Source organism: Chrysemys picta, chromosome 5 (genome assembly GCF_011386835.1).
Source record: "Chrysemys picta bellii isolate R12L10 chromosome 5, ASM1138683v2, whole genome shotgun sequence".
Taxonomy (NCBI): Eukaryota; Metazoa; Chordata; order Testudines; family Emydidae; genus Chrysemys; species Chrysemys picta.
This window is the reverse complement of record NC_088795.1, coordinates 40,908,977-40,923,571: the sequence shown is the minus strand read 5'-3', so window position 1 is coordinate 40,923,571 and position 14,595 is coordinate 40,908,977. Positions and strand designations below refer to the sequence as shown.

Below are 14,595 nucleotides of genomic sequence, written 5' to 3'. Positions count from 1 at the left end.
AGGGGGCTGAGGCGCCAGGGCAGGGCAGCCCCAGAGGGAGCGGAGCTCCGGAGAGCAAGACACGGGCCCCACACGGCAGCGTCCCGCCCTCTATGGCCTCGCTCCTGCTGCTGTTCCTGGCCGCCCTGCCGCAGTCCCTGGGTGGCTCTGGCTGCTTCGCCAAGCTGCGGCGCTGGGGCAGGGGGCAGCCGCCCTGCAGCACCTGCAGGTGGCTCCATGTGCCCAAGGGGCGGCCCCCAGCCTGAGTGTCCCGCGCTCGGAGCCCACCTGGCCATAAGGTGCGGGCGCTGCTCCCCGACGTGAACTGCAGCGCCCCAGGGTGCCCCCCGTGCAGGACCCACTGCTGCTGCCGCCAGGGCCGGCTCTAGGCTTTTGCCGCCCAAGCACCCAAAAAAAAAAAAGCTGGCTGGAATGCTACCCCTGAAAATGTGCTGCCCCAAGCACAAGCACCTGCTTGGTTTGCTGGTGCCTGGAGCCGGCCCTGTATTCACCTGGTTTGAGGATCCCACTGCAGCTTTTATGTTTGTTGATAGGCACTGGCCTCAGGTCGAAGCAGCAGTATGCCTGTTGCGAGGAAGAAATTTAGGCACCAAGGTATTTTAGGTTTCTCTAGGGCAGGGAAAGGCAACCTATGGCACGCGTGCTGATTTTCAGTGGCACTCACACTGCCCAGGTCCTGGCCACCGGTCCGGGGAGATCTGCATTTTAATTTAATTTTAAATGAAGCTTCTTAAACATTTTAAAAACCATATTTAGTTTACATACAACTATAGTTTAGTTATATATTATAAACGTATAGAAAGAGACCTTCTAAAAACATTAAAATGTATTACTGGCACGCGAAACCTTAAATTAGAGTGAATAAATGAAGACTCGGCACACCACTTCTGAAAGGTTGCCGACCCCTGCTCTAGGGTTAGGTGGCAACTTAGCAGAGAATGATGGAGAGATCCTGTAGAAAAAAAAAGTTTGTGATCATGTAATTAAATATTTTCAAAATGCATGTATACATAGGGAACAAATGAAGGCACAGGCAATCTTAATTCTGGCCTTTCTTAACTTTTTGAGTATGTGACTTTGCAACCTTAACATTCTAATATAGGTGAGTTTTGTGTGCACATGTATAAGAGTGTGCTTCTGCCTATACAGTCATGGGCTTTTCTTTTTTCAGCATTTCTGCACCACAATACTATGCACATAAGTACTAAAAATAATGAAGAATCTTGAAAAAGATAAGGGAGCAGCTTGACATATCACACTGACTTGGCTATCAATCCCTTGGGCCAAGTTTTTAAAGGTACTTAGGTACCTAAAGCCAGTCAGGCATCAGGTGGGATTTTCAAAAGCTTGTCTGCATCTGTAGGCACCTAAATACCTTTAAAAATCTGGACCCGAGTGATTGTCTGTTCCTAATTACAACAGAAAAGATCCTGGCCTCTTTTATTGAATCTTTGTCTATAGACAATAGGCCTCGGCACGCTGATAAGCCAATTTGGTTCTATGTAAGTACAGCTGTAACCACCTTTGCCTGGTTCACTGTATCTGACAGCAAGTGCTCACTGCTGACTTACATTTTATAAAATTCTGCTGAAAGGAATAACTCAAAATTCAGTATTAATCCAAATATTAATCATTCTTATATTGCTGTTGAAACAGTCAGGCCAGCTCAGGTTTACAATGGTTCTGCTAAATATAACTAGAAATATGAAATGAAAATAAGGTATGCATACAGTTGAGGTGATTCTGAGCTCTGGCAGAGAAAAAACTTAAAATATTTTTCTGGTGAAGATTTGGGACTTCTATCAAACAAAAACTGATTTTATAATATAACTAGAAGTTGGGTTTTTTCCATCTCTATCAGGTTACCTATTAACCCCTCCCTATACCAGAACAGGGCTTTCCTCAGTATTTTTTCTGTGTTACACATACTACATTTTCTATTCTGTGTAGTCCTAGCTTTAAACATCCCAAGTAGTGAAAACACTGCTTTCATTGTAAGATTACTCATTACTTAAATTTCTGCTGGTATCTCTCTCTCTAAATAAGCCTCTTAAAATGTCGTGTTGATACCACGTGCAATGTGGCTGAGTTAGGGTTACTGCAGCAAATCCTTGCTTTCCCTGTCTTTTGGTTTTATAGTTGTAGCCCTATTGCATTAAAGTAGGGTTCCTTTACATTCCTTGTATGTAGTTTTATTATTACATGAAAAACAAAACCACACAGCTCTGCTACTGTACCTTATTTATTTTCCACTAGAGGTCATCAAAGCTGTAAAGTTTAACAGAAGGGAATTCCTAAGGAAATCTGGGTAGCTGCAATGGGTAAACAGCTTTTGCTTTTCCAGTTTTATATTGTTCACTTATCAGCTATTTCATGTAGGTATTCAAAATTTCTGCCTCTTCAGAAAATGTTAACTGGGGGCTTTTAAGTGCTGAATTATATCTTAAATAGAGTTCTAACAAGCATAAAAATTATCAGTCATGGAAAGATTTCCAGAGGGAAGAGATCGAAAGACTGGGACTGTAGGTTAGAGGCCATAATAGAGGTATACAGATAATGATGGGCATAGAGAAGGTACAGAGGGCCTCTTTCATAATACAAAGGTATCCACAGATTTAAAAAACACAAAATAACTGATAAAATGAAACTCTCTTTACAGGAGAGAATAATTATCTTGTAGAATGTATTACCACAAGGTACTATTGATGCCAAAAGTTTAGAATTTAGAAAAAGAATGACACAGTATATGATAAAAGTTATTGTAGGATTACAGAAAATTAGGAATATACTTACTCATACTTCAGGAGGTAAATTTAACACTTAGTGGGAGCTAGACAGAAAGAGCAGCTAGAAACAGGTTAATCGATGGATGGTTCCTGGGGCATCCAGTGACAGTCACTTTGAGACAGAACATTAGAACAAACAAACTGTCCCTGATCTGTCCCCTGGTAATTCCTATTTGAAATCATTTGGGCAGTTTCTTCATGTATCACCACTTAAGTAATTTTTCAAACAAGGTCGTGGGGAAACAGTGCTGTGGCAAATTGAATTTTTCCAAGGGATATTGTTCATATAAATGCAATAATTTATAACTGCTTGTAGAAGCTAAAAATCTAAATACTAAGGGTGAATGTGAGTGCCTGGTACTAATGAGGACATTGATACAATAATAATAAGACATATTATAGCAACTTGAAATGATAATCAATTGGATACTGTAATACAAATGTACAAAATATATAGGAACAACTGAGTAGGTTGTACTGATGGGGGATGTGGTACTATAAGTGAAAGAAAGCATAGAGTCAGGAAAAAATCCTAAGTGATCCTAATCCAAACTGTAGCACAATCTCTATGGAAAGAAATTTCATGTTTGAATAATAAGAATGTAACAGTAGGAATATACTACCTGATCAGACTGGTGATGGCGATTGTGGAATACTCAGGGAGATTAGAGCCTACAAAACTAGAAAACCAGGATGGGATGCACAGATTAACCATTAATGACTTTTTCTTGGAGCAGCTAGTCCTGGAACTCCCAAAAGAAGAGGCAATTCTTGATTTAGTCTTAAGTGGTACACAGAATCTGGTCCAAGAGGTGATAGGATTGCCAACTTTGTAATATTTAACAATTGGACACTCTCCAGCAGGACTGCCAGAACCTCCCCACCTCTTTTCCCCGGAGGCCCTGCCCCACATTCGCTCCTCTTCCTACGCACCCCCATCATGTCTCTCACTGCTTCTCCCCACAACCCCTCTTTCTGCCCAGGTCAGGAGGACATGCCTGCAGAGCCAGGAGCTGTAGCCCCCCACCCCCCGACCATACAGGTAGGAGACAGCCCTGGCTGAGTGAGGGCTGAAGCAGGTGAGGACCAGGCACCTCCCTGCCTCCAGTAACTGGACTTTGGGGGTCCAGTCAGTACTACTGACAGAGGATCAGGGCTGGGGTAGGTGTGGGAAGGGGTGCAGGTTCCAGCTGGAGGTGTGGGCTCCGGGGTGGTACTGGGGATGAGAGGCTTGGGGTGCAGGAGGGTGCTCCGGGCTGAGATCAAGGGGTTTGGAGAGTGGAAGGGGGATCAGGGCTGGGGGAGAGGCTCAGGGATGCAGGCTCTGAGCAGCACTTACCCCAAGCAGCTCCCTGAAGCAGTGGCATGTCCCTTCTCCAACTCCTATGTTTGGAACGGCCCCCGACCCTGCTAGTGCCAGAGTGGGACCATGGGCTGCTTCCAGGAACCCCGTGGTGCGGCCCCCAACCCAGCGCCCGGGCTGGAGCGCCAGAGCAGGGCCGAGCTGCGTGGTGCGGCCCCTGACCCAACGCCCTGGCTGGAGCGGGGCCGGGCCGCATGGTGTGGCCCCCGACCCTGCGGGAGCTTGCGAGCTGGCTTCAAACGGCTTGCAGGCCGTAGTTTGCCCACCCCTGTGCTATATGCTAAAGGATCACTCAAGGAAAAAAAAAGGTCATTGCAGAGAAGCTAAACGAATACTTTGCATCAGTCTCCCTCACATCCTCTGCAGTGAAGATTGATATATCTGAAACATCCTTTCTGGGTGACAAATCTGAGGAACTGTTGCAGACTGAGGTGTCAATAGAAGAGGTTTTGGAACAAATTTATAAGACAGTAATAAGTCACTGGAACCAGATGGTATTCACCCAGGAGTGCTGAAGGAACTCAAAAGTGAAACTGAAGAACTATCATCTGTGGCATGTTTCAGAGTAGCAGCTGTGTTAGTCTGTATCCGCAAAAAGAACAGGAGTACTTGTGGCACCTTAGAGAGACCAACAAATTTATTTGAGCATAAGCTTTTGTGGGCTACAACCCACTTCATCGGATGCATGCAGTGGAAAATACAGTAGGAAGATAATTTATAGATAGATAGATATACACACACAGAGAACATGAAACAATGGGTGTACCATACACACTATAAGGAGAGTGATCAATTAAGGTGAGCTATTATCAGCAGGAGAGGAAAAATAACTGTTTGTAGTGGTAATGAAAATGGCCCATTTCCATCTGTGGCATGTAACCTACTGCTTAAATCAGCTCTGTACCAGATGAGTGGAAAATAGCTAATGTGACACTGATTTTTTTTAAAAAGGCTCCAGAAGCAATCTTGACAATTACAGGCCGGTAAGCCTAACTTCAGTACCAGGCAAATTGGTGGAAACTATAGTAAAGAATAGAATTATCCAACACATGGATGAACATGATATCAGGGAAGAGTTGACAGCTTTTTTAAAGGGAAATCATGCCTTGCCAGTCTATTAGAATTCTTTTAGGGTGTCAACAAGCACATGGACAAGGGTGATCCAGTTGATAGTGTACTGAGACTTTCAGAAAGTCTTTGACAAGGTCCCACACCAAAGGCTCTTAAAGTCAGTAGTCATGGGATAAGAAGGAAGGTCCTCCCATGGAGCAATAACTGATTAAAAGATAGGAAACAAAGGGGAGGAATAAATGGTCAGAGGTAAATAGCAGAGTCCCCTAAGTATCTGTACTGGACTAGTGCTGTTCAACATATTCATAAATGATCTGGGAAAGGGGGTGAACAGTGAGGCAACCACGTTTGCAGACAATACAAAATTACTCAAGATAGTTAAGACAAAAGTTGACTACAAAGAACTCTCACAAAACTGGATGAGTGGGCAACAAAATGGCTGATAGAATTCAATGTTGATAAGTGCAAAGTAATGCACATTGGAAAACAAAAAGTATGCATATTAAATGATGCATATAAAATAAATTAGCTGTTACTACTCAAAGTAAGTAGTGGAGTCATTGTGGATAGTTCTCTGAAAACATCTGCTCAGTTGCAGCAGCAGTCACAACAGTCAACAGAACATTAGAAAACAAAGGGATAGTGAAGACAGAAAATACAAGGCCACTATATATAAAGCCATGGTACATCCACACCTCGAGTACTGTGTGCACTTCTGGTCACCCCATCTCAAAAAATGTATTAGAATTGGAAAAAGTATAGAGAAGGGCAACAAAAATGATTAGGGGTATGGAACAACTTCCATATGAGGAGAGATTAAAAAGACTGGGACTATTCATCTTAGAGATAACTATAGGGGGACATAAGAGACCTATAAAATCATGAATGGTGTAGAGAAAGTAAATAAGGCAGTGTTATTTACCTCTTCACATAACAAGCACCAGGGCTCACTCAATGAAATTAGCAGGCAGCAGGTTTAAAACAAACAAAAAAACCCCACAATCAACCTGTGGCACTTATTGCCAGGGGATATTGTGATGCCCAAAAATGTAGTTGGGTTCAAAAAGAGAGTTAGATAAATTCATAGAGGATGGATCCATCAATGGCTATTAGCCAAGATGGTCAGGGATATGACCTCATGCGCTGGATGTCCCTAAACCTTTGACTGCCAGAAGCTGGGAGTTGACGAGGGGATGGATCACTTGATAATTGCCATGTTCCATTCATCCCCTTTGAAGCATCTTGTGCTGGCACTGTTGGAAGACAGGATATTGGGCTAGATGGGCCATTGCTCTGACCAAGTATGGACATTTTTTTAATCCAGGAGTTCTCAAACTGGGGGGCGGGAGGTTATTACATGGGGGGGGTCGCAAGCTGTCAACCTCCACCCCAATCCCCGCTTTGCCTCCAGCATTTATAGTGGTGGTAAATATATTAAGTGTTTTTAAATTTATAAGGGGGGGGGGTCACACTCAGAGACTTGCTAAGTGAAAGAGGTCACCAGTAAAAAAGTTTGAGAGCCACTGTTTTAATCCATGTTGGTTCTGGCAGCTGCTAGTCATGCTTGGGGAGCATATCTCCTGTGCCCTGTAACTGCAGGAAGATTCAAACCTGGACCCCACAGTTTGTAGGCAAAGAAGCTCTATCACTTGAGACAAAAAATAAGGGCCCACCCCCACACACCCAAACTCAATTTGCTCAGCTTGTCTTTGCTGACAATTACTCTCTGCATTCTTTAGATGCTGTGGCAGTTTTTTCACAGTGGTTCTCTCTCCTTCCTATAAAGTGACTGAGTCACAATGAATCCTGTCATGTTTCAAATGCTCAAAACTATATACATACACGTAAATGAAAATATTTTCCTACTAGGAAATTAGCCAGATTGAGAATTTATGCTCTAGCTGTTTTATTTTAGCCTGATACTTTGTTATGGGTCTTCCAACTACTGCCAGCCTGGTTTGGAAGTTAGTAGATATTGACCAGCTGGATTTCTCACTCTGTCTACTGATGTCTAATTAATTTGTCTACAGAATGAGACAGCTTCAATAGTTACCACTAAAACAAGTCTGACTTGGGGAACCTCTCTCTTTTATAAGGCTTTGGCATACCTGTTTGCATGAAGTTTAGGTTCTGAATTCATCAGAACATTTATGCTGTGATTGGATCTGATCCTTGTGTATACACTGCATTCTAAGGAAAGTATGATGTTAGTCTGCAGTGACTCACTGGTTGAATCAGAGTCCCATTGATTGACCTGTGGCTGAGAATATGGAGGATCAAGCTGTAATGAAATACAGAGTAAAATCTGAATGCTGGATTAGATTTTGTTAATTACATATGATCTAAAAAAAATCAGATTCTCGCTTGGTTTCTCCGTTGGAGTTCTCTACGTGTGTGGTATAAATATGCATTGCTCTAGACTAAGAATTTTACTGAAAATCTTATAGGCCAAGGAAAAGCCAGATAACCTCTTAAAGGTGATTTGCAAAGCTTTTCTGCATTTGTTCACTTTAGTTTACAATACGCATGGTCTAAGAAGATCCACTTCTGCTTGATTTATGTCAAACACCCTGCTTTCATGATTTAAAAATGAATGAAGTAGCTTCAATACTTGCGCTAGGGAATCCCAAAACAGAGGTTCTTAGGTTCAGCTCCCTGCTTTCATCACTGCTGTTTGCATAATAAGCAGATGCAAAAACCATTGCCCTGTCTCACTTTTTAATACATTACTGCCTCCAACCCAAAGGTGGGAGCAAAAAGCCTCAGACTAAGGGCATGTCTACACCAGAAAGCTGCAATGCTTTAACTGATATTTTAAACCAATGTAGATAAATCAGTGCAAAAAGGCTGCATGGACACTTACTTTGATTTAAACCAGGTTTATTTTGTTTTATCCTAAACTGATAAACCACTCAAGGTGAAAGAACATCCACCCAGGGCTTTGCATCAGTTTAAAAACTAATTTAAGTTAAACTCCTGCAAATTCCCCATGTGGACATGTTTAGAGCAGTTAACATTATAGTTTACTAATTTAACACATCCATGAGGTTTCTGATGGAATTATTTAACAGAAAATGAAGTTACAGGTGGCTAAGGCCTACGTCATATGTGGAAGAAGAAATAAGACAGAAATAAGTTGTTTTTTTGTTTGTTTTTTAAAGGAGTTACATGATGTATGACAGTAATAGAAAAATTCAAAAGCTTTACAGGTCACCTTTAAGACTTCAAGTAGGGGAAATTTGCATTACAGGAGTAAAGCATACTGTAAAAAAGGTCAAAAATTTCTTCACTTGTTCTTATGCATCCATAGCAATACTCCAGTGTTTTTATCCATAGAACTCAAATATAACTGTTCTCATTTTACAGATTGGGAAACTGAGGCACAGAGAGGCGCCAACTTACCCAAGACCACAAAGTCAGTCAGAGATGGGAGAAAACACAATTCTCCTTACTCTGAGTTTAGTGTACACTGACCTACGCTGTTCCCTAAGATCTTGCAAGACTTAAGTCAAACCCAAGAGTTGAGTGACACTTACTGTCCAATACAAATTGTCAGTAAGATCTGCACAAGAACGGTTTTCTATTAGATGAGAAAAAATGAACGCATCCACTTTGAGAGGAACTGAAAACAGATGTACTACCAATATCACTTCATTTTCAGCCTATGACAAATCTATCCATGCCCTAACATTTGTTCCCAAAGTTATGTGAAAAGATCATTTTTACTGAAGTGCAGTGGTCTCTTCCCTCCTCTTTTCACACACTCTAAGAACACCATTCACTCCCCTTCCAAATGGGTCAGGTTGGCAACTACAGCAGCAAGACATTCTCAGAAGCACTTCCTTTGCAAATGACTGCAAAACAGCATAGATACTCCTCTCCCAGGAGTGTAATCCCACTTAGTTTCATACTGCAATCAGAGCACCACTTTCCAATTTCTTCTGCCACTACTAGTTAGGTTTAGGGATAGTCAATTCTCATGTTCAGTACAGATAGAAGCTCGGTTTTACCAAAGAAAACTGCCCACCTGAATTCCTCTCTCCTGCTTGTTGATTTATTACACATACACTAACCTCAATCTACAGCAGAGTTTGATAACAATTTATTTGAAAGTCACTGAGTAAGAAAGGACTTCTTTACAGCTTTAATCAATGAGGTAAAGGTCAAATAAGATTTCCTTTCAGGGAAATGGTGAGTCCCTGTAAAGTCTGATTTAGGAGAATCTAAAAGGCATCCTGTGATCAAGCAGCAGCAGCAGCTCACCACTTTTGCAGTGGCCTAAACATGGTCTGCTTATTTCTGAATATTTCTAGAACATCTATTAGTTTGTTTAGTGCTAGCAGCTTGCCCAGCAACAGTGACTGAGGGATGTATTTACAATACACTCCTCAGCCTTCACTATGCATCAGGAAGGATTAACATCTTACCAGGCGACTGTGATACTAAGGGAAATTTGTAGCTGGAGGAAAGTGCAGGTCACTAGAGACAAACTGATTCTATTTGGGAATGCTGAATCACAAGATCCTCAGGCACAAGTCAGCTGCAATGAAGATTAAATAATAGTGGGGGAAACCCCCCCCCCCCCAATCTTCCAAATCCCTTGTTTGCAAGTACAAGTTCATTCCAAAGGACAGATCCTTCAAAAGAAAGATGGTGTAAAACCAACAATAGTAAAAATTTGTTTTAGTGATGTCTGTTTCATCAGATGTACAGGAAAGTTCTGCTCCCCAGAAGTTCAAGTCACTTTTTGCTCACATTGGATAGCAATTTGAATTCTTCCTAGAGAAGGAACAGTACTAAATCCATCTCCCTCAGGCATGATTTCTCCTTGAAGGCAGAAGAAGTTAGCAGACAGGAGATGTAATGTCACATTGCTCAGTTCCAACAGTCTGCAAGAACAAACATTCAGCAAGGCGCAGGAGACAAAAACCTAAAATCCTCATATGGACCCTAGATGACAAGGAGAAAAAAGAGATATCAGCTTTGTTAAGAACAAGACAAGTACAAAAAGTGTCTGGCTTCTAAGGAAGATTTCAGTGAGACTGCTGATGTCTAAAGGAAAATACAGTGGCAAACCTAAGAAATATCAATCCAGTGCAGTCTTATTTATATGGTGCCCAAAACAGTTGTAAGTGTTTTGCTTGCAATCTAAATATCCCCACATTGACAAGCTGCTAGCTTTTCACTCCAAGAGCTTCAATTTCCCACTGCTCTGACAGTCATTTCTGTACAATCAACAGTCAAGTATGAGGCCAGTGCAAGATATTTTTAAAAAATAGATGGTATGAATAATTTGTAGAACCCACAGCAATCAACACCATGGTACATGAAAGAAATAACCACTCTGCACCTGACTAGTTCAGCTGACGTATGAGCTTGTTGATTCCCTCGCCTCGGTACCCAGGTTCACCTATCTCCTTGAGGAAACCCACTTTGTTACGTGCAGCATGGCGAGCAACAGAGAGATGAAATGGCCATAAGAAGTTAGTGATTTCTCGGAAATGCTGCCCAGCTGAATAAATTTCATGAATAAGATCTTCCAGGCAAATGACATCAAACTTCCCTGGGGGAGGAAGGGCACAAATAAATAAATAAGGAGATGCACAACTATAAAATCCTTCTGCACCTCGCCAGACTACCCTCACATTTCCACACAGATATTTCCATCTTCTCTCAATGAGTCGCAGTCTCCCCATATATCACAAACCATTCAAGTTATAGACCCCCCCCCCCCCACTTAAGTTCCCTGGAAGCTGCACAGCAGCCTATTTAGCGCCACACAGGTGCTCAATGAACTCGCCCGGGGACCAGCTGGGGGAGGGGCACCCCTCCCCTGGCCCCCAACGTGCTGCGGCTGGGGTAGCCCAGACCTGCCGCAGCCAGGGCGCCCCTCCACGTGGCCCAGACCCGCTGGGGCCAGGGAAGGGGTGCCTATCTTGCAGCCCCAGCCCTAAAGCTGCTGCGGGGAGATAGAGCTGGGGGAGTCCTCTCTCCCCACTGTAGCCCCAGAGCACTCTCCTGCACCCCAAACCTCTCATGCCTGGCTCCACCCCAGAGCCCACACCCCCTGTCAGAGCCCTCACACCCCTGCATGCCAACCCTCTGCCCCAGTCCTGAGCCCCTCCCACACTCAGAACCCCTTAGCCCCATCCTCACCACATGAATTTTGTTATGTACACCAATATGAAGGTCATGTGTCACACATTATGTGCACCAATATGGAGGTGATGTGTGACACATGACCTCCATATTGGTGCACATAACAAAATTCATTCTGCAGGTGGATGGGAAAAATTAGAGGGAACACTGGTCCCCAATTTCCTCAGTTCACTGCCTTTAGGTCCTCTTCCTTACCTAGATGCTCCTCTATCAGAGTGTTGTCTGTCAAAGGGACCTTCTTCTTGTTGATCTTTGCTTGACCTCGTTTCAGGATGAGCTCTCGTACAGATTTCAGATTGGGATGTCTGTATGAAATCAAATACCTGGTTGTTACTGCGGGAGGTATTAACAGTGCAGCACAGAGTTAACCAAGGGGATCGCCTACATCACTGTCATGTCACAGAATAAGAAGTGCTAGTATTTGAAGCATATTTAGAGAAAAGGGTCCCAACACCTTTTTTTAGATATCAAGACACCAAAGTTGTGAACTGAATTGAAAGAGCTAACTAACCAAGAGGAAAGTAACTACATAAAAAAGCCACTATGAATAATATTTACAGTTTACCACTATTATGAAAATCAGAGGATTACTCACCCCCATGCTACATAGGGCTCCACAGTACGCAGCATCTTCAGTGAGGCTGGAGTCAGTTTAATGAACGTGCCACTGAAAATCTTCCTCAACCGCAGCATCTCTATCACCCTCCGCACCCTTGGACTCACCCCTTTAATCCTGAATTAGAGAAACCACACTGGTAAGTGTACTTCTCCCACCCAGGCATCACCCCATGATCACTTGTGGGAGGCTGAATCTTGATAACCCCCGCCTTTTCCTTTCCACTGCAGCAAGTGTAGACCAGGAAATGAGCCTAGGCAAGTACAGGGAAAACCAGCAAAAGGAAGGAAATGGTATCAAAGAAGAAGTTCCTTACTCTGCAATCCGTACAACAAAGGCCAACTTCTGTCCCTGAGGTAGAACCATTTGGCCAGGCTTCTGTTCCATGCGCTTCAACCGGACCTCATCTCTGTGTTTGCGCCGGGAATCTCGAACAAATGTCTCAATACGTTTAAACTGTATCTGCTTCCCCTTCTGGTGCTAAATATAGAAAGATGAGAGATGATCAGCGCTCTCAGAAGGTGTATACGAAAGAAAGGGCGAGCGGCAGGGGGCCGCCCCCCCGCTGGCCTTGCAGCCATCGGCGGCTGCTTCCGGGGCGCAGCATGGTCCATGGTGCCAGGACAGGCAAGAAACCTGCCTTAGCACCCCCGCTGACCAGGAGCCACCTGAGGTAACCCTGTGCCCCAGCCCTGAGCACTCCTCCCTCCCCAATACCTCTCCATCACGGGCATCAACCATTTTCTTGAACTGGGTCGCCAGAAAAAAAAAAGTTTGGAAACCACTGCTCTAATCAAGCACTCGTTCTCTGTCCCAATTAATAATTATTGCATACAAAGTAAGAACAGCTTCAACAGGAGAGACTGAGATAGCCGCTCCAGAAAACCCACTAACTGGAAATTATGGCACTCACCTGGAAGATGAAATATCTGGAGTTCAATTCCCTGACCCAAATCAGGCAGATTGAGGTACTGACCCTGGATTTCCCATATCCTGGGCAAGTGCTCTAACTACTGCACATGGGGATGCAGAAGAGAAAGATATCACTCCCTCCTCTATTTTTCCTTGAGAAATGATTGCTTAGGCTTGTAACTCCAGGAGAGGGGTCATGAGTGCTAATCCTGAGCAGAGCCAGGCTCCTAAATCTGGGCCAAAGGAAAGTGCTTAAGTCCCTTTGACTTCTGGGGACTCTGTGCAACCTGTGAGCTCTCTACAGACCACAAGTCCATAAACCACAATGTGGGAACCAAACATGTTTTCTGCAACACTTCTTTGTTCAGCGTAGACAGGTTTTGGCTGGCAATTCAGCTTGGTACTACAACTAGGTAAACTACAAATAAAGGCCACGGATACACATAGCAAGTACAACAGCCACCCCCAGCTCCCTTACAGCAATCCCTTATCCTGTGCGTTAGAAACGGTGCCTCCTCCCACATCTACACCCTCCATAGCAACCCCACCCCCAACTATTAAACTACAGAAACGCTCAGAGCCTTTTCCATAGGCAATAGCCTCGCATGGGGACACTCCTGCAGAATGTGCTTTAGTAGCCTCCACCTCCGGGGCGAGCTGCAGAGGGATGAGCAAAGGAGCAGCTGCCCCGGGGAGAGCGCAGGGTGCCTGTAGTCATAGGGCTCGTACCTTCCTCTTGTCCAACAGCGCCTGCTTTGCCTGGGTGGCCTTGAGGGCCTGATACGCCTTCCTCTTCTTCAGCAAGTTCTCCGGCACCAGCGGGATCTTCCTTTTGGGTCTAACGCAAGAGAACACGGCAAGCGAGACCCGTCACGCCCCGGCCCTGCCGCCGCATCAGCGCCGGACCCGGCAGAGCTTCCTCACGGGCCCGGCCCGTGCTCAGCGCCCGGCAGATACGGGACCGCCCGCGGGAACCCACCACGCCGCGCGCACGTGCGTCCCCTCCCGCCGCCCCCAACGGCACATAGACCCCCCGCCAGGCGCACAGCCACCTCTCCCCCCACCGGCGGCTACTCGGTAGCGCTCCGGGGCCCTCCCGATCAAACGGATCCTCCCTGCCAGCCCCCGCTCGCAAATTAACCACTCACTCCGGCTCCGCCATGTTTCCTTCTCCGCCTGAGCCTGGAGTCATGCCACTAGTGCGCATGCGGCTATTTTACCAACGAGCGCCGCACACGCAGAGAGGAGCCGCCATCACTGCGCATGCGTCCGTCAACCGCCGCCAGCAGCCCATCCATCTCCCCCGGAAGTATAGACGCTGTCTCTATGGTTTGGCTGTAACTTCCACCTCTGCTTGGGGGCTTGGGAGCGGAGTGGGTTTGTTGCTGAGGTTAGGGTGACCAGATGTCCCGATTTTAGGGTCTTTTCCTTATATAGTCTCCTGTTACCCCCCACCCCCGTCCCGATTTTTCACACTTGCTGTCTGGTCACCCTAGTTGAGGTTAAGAGCGGGGAGAACGTGTTCCACCGTCTGCCTCGGGCTCGGGCTCCGCGTGCGGCTGGAGCAGCGCTGGGAGGCCTGGCAGCGCACAAAGGCTTCAAAAACACCACCAGCTAGCATGCGGGTTGGGATAAAAAAATCATGAGACTTGGTAATCTCCTGTGGGGGAGAAAGTACAGCCTGAGAA

At 45.0% G+C, this 14,595-nt stretch overlaps 1 protein-coding gene across 1 annotated transcript; it reads right to left on the bottom strand.

Moving 5' to 3' along the window:
• Positions 1 to 8,083: 8,083 nt before the first annotated feature.
• RPL7L1 (ribosomal protein L7 like 1) lies at positions 8,084 to 14,213 on the bottom strand. The gene is made up of 7 exons (XM_005290289.5): positions 14,056 to 14,213; positions 13,637 to 13,745; positions 12,312 to 12,475; positions 11,975 to 12,112; positions 11,575 to 11,684; positions 10,571 to 10,783; positions 8,084 to 10,170 (listed from the first exon to the last, which is right to left on the bottom strand). Exons 1-6 carry the CDS (start codon positions 14,112 to 14,114, stop codon positions 10,575 to 10,577), a joined length of 789 nt encoding a protein of 262 aa, XP_005290346.1. The 5' UTR covers positions 14,115 to 14,213; the 3' UTR covers positions 8,084 to 10,170; positions 10,571 to 10,574.
• Between the last annotated feature and the right edge of the window lie 382 nt (positions 14,214 to 14,595).

Bases quoted from the DNA above. Each gene is read 5' to 3' on its own strand.
- RPL7L1 (XM_005290289.5), bottom strand. From the start codon at position 14,114: ATGCGCACTAGTGGCATGACTCCAGGCTCAGGCGGAGAAGGAAACATG. The intron at 11,685-11,974 runs GTGAGTAATCCT...GATTTCATACAG, and splicing joins GAGCCCTATGTAGCATGGGG to ACATCCCAATCTGAAATCTG. The intron at 10,784-11,574 runs GTAAGGAAGAGG...TTCCTCCCCCAG, and splicing joins TCTGATAGAGGAGCATCTAG to GGAAGTTTGATGTCATTTGC.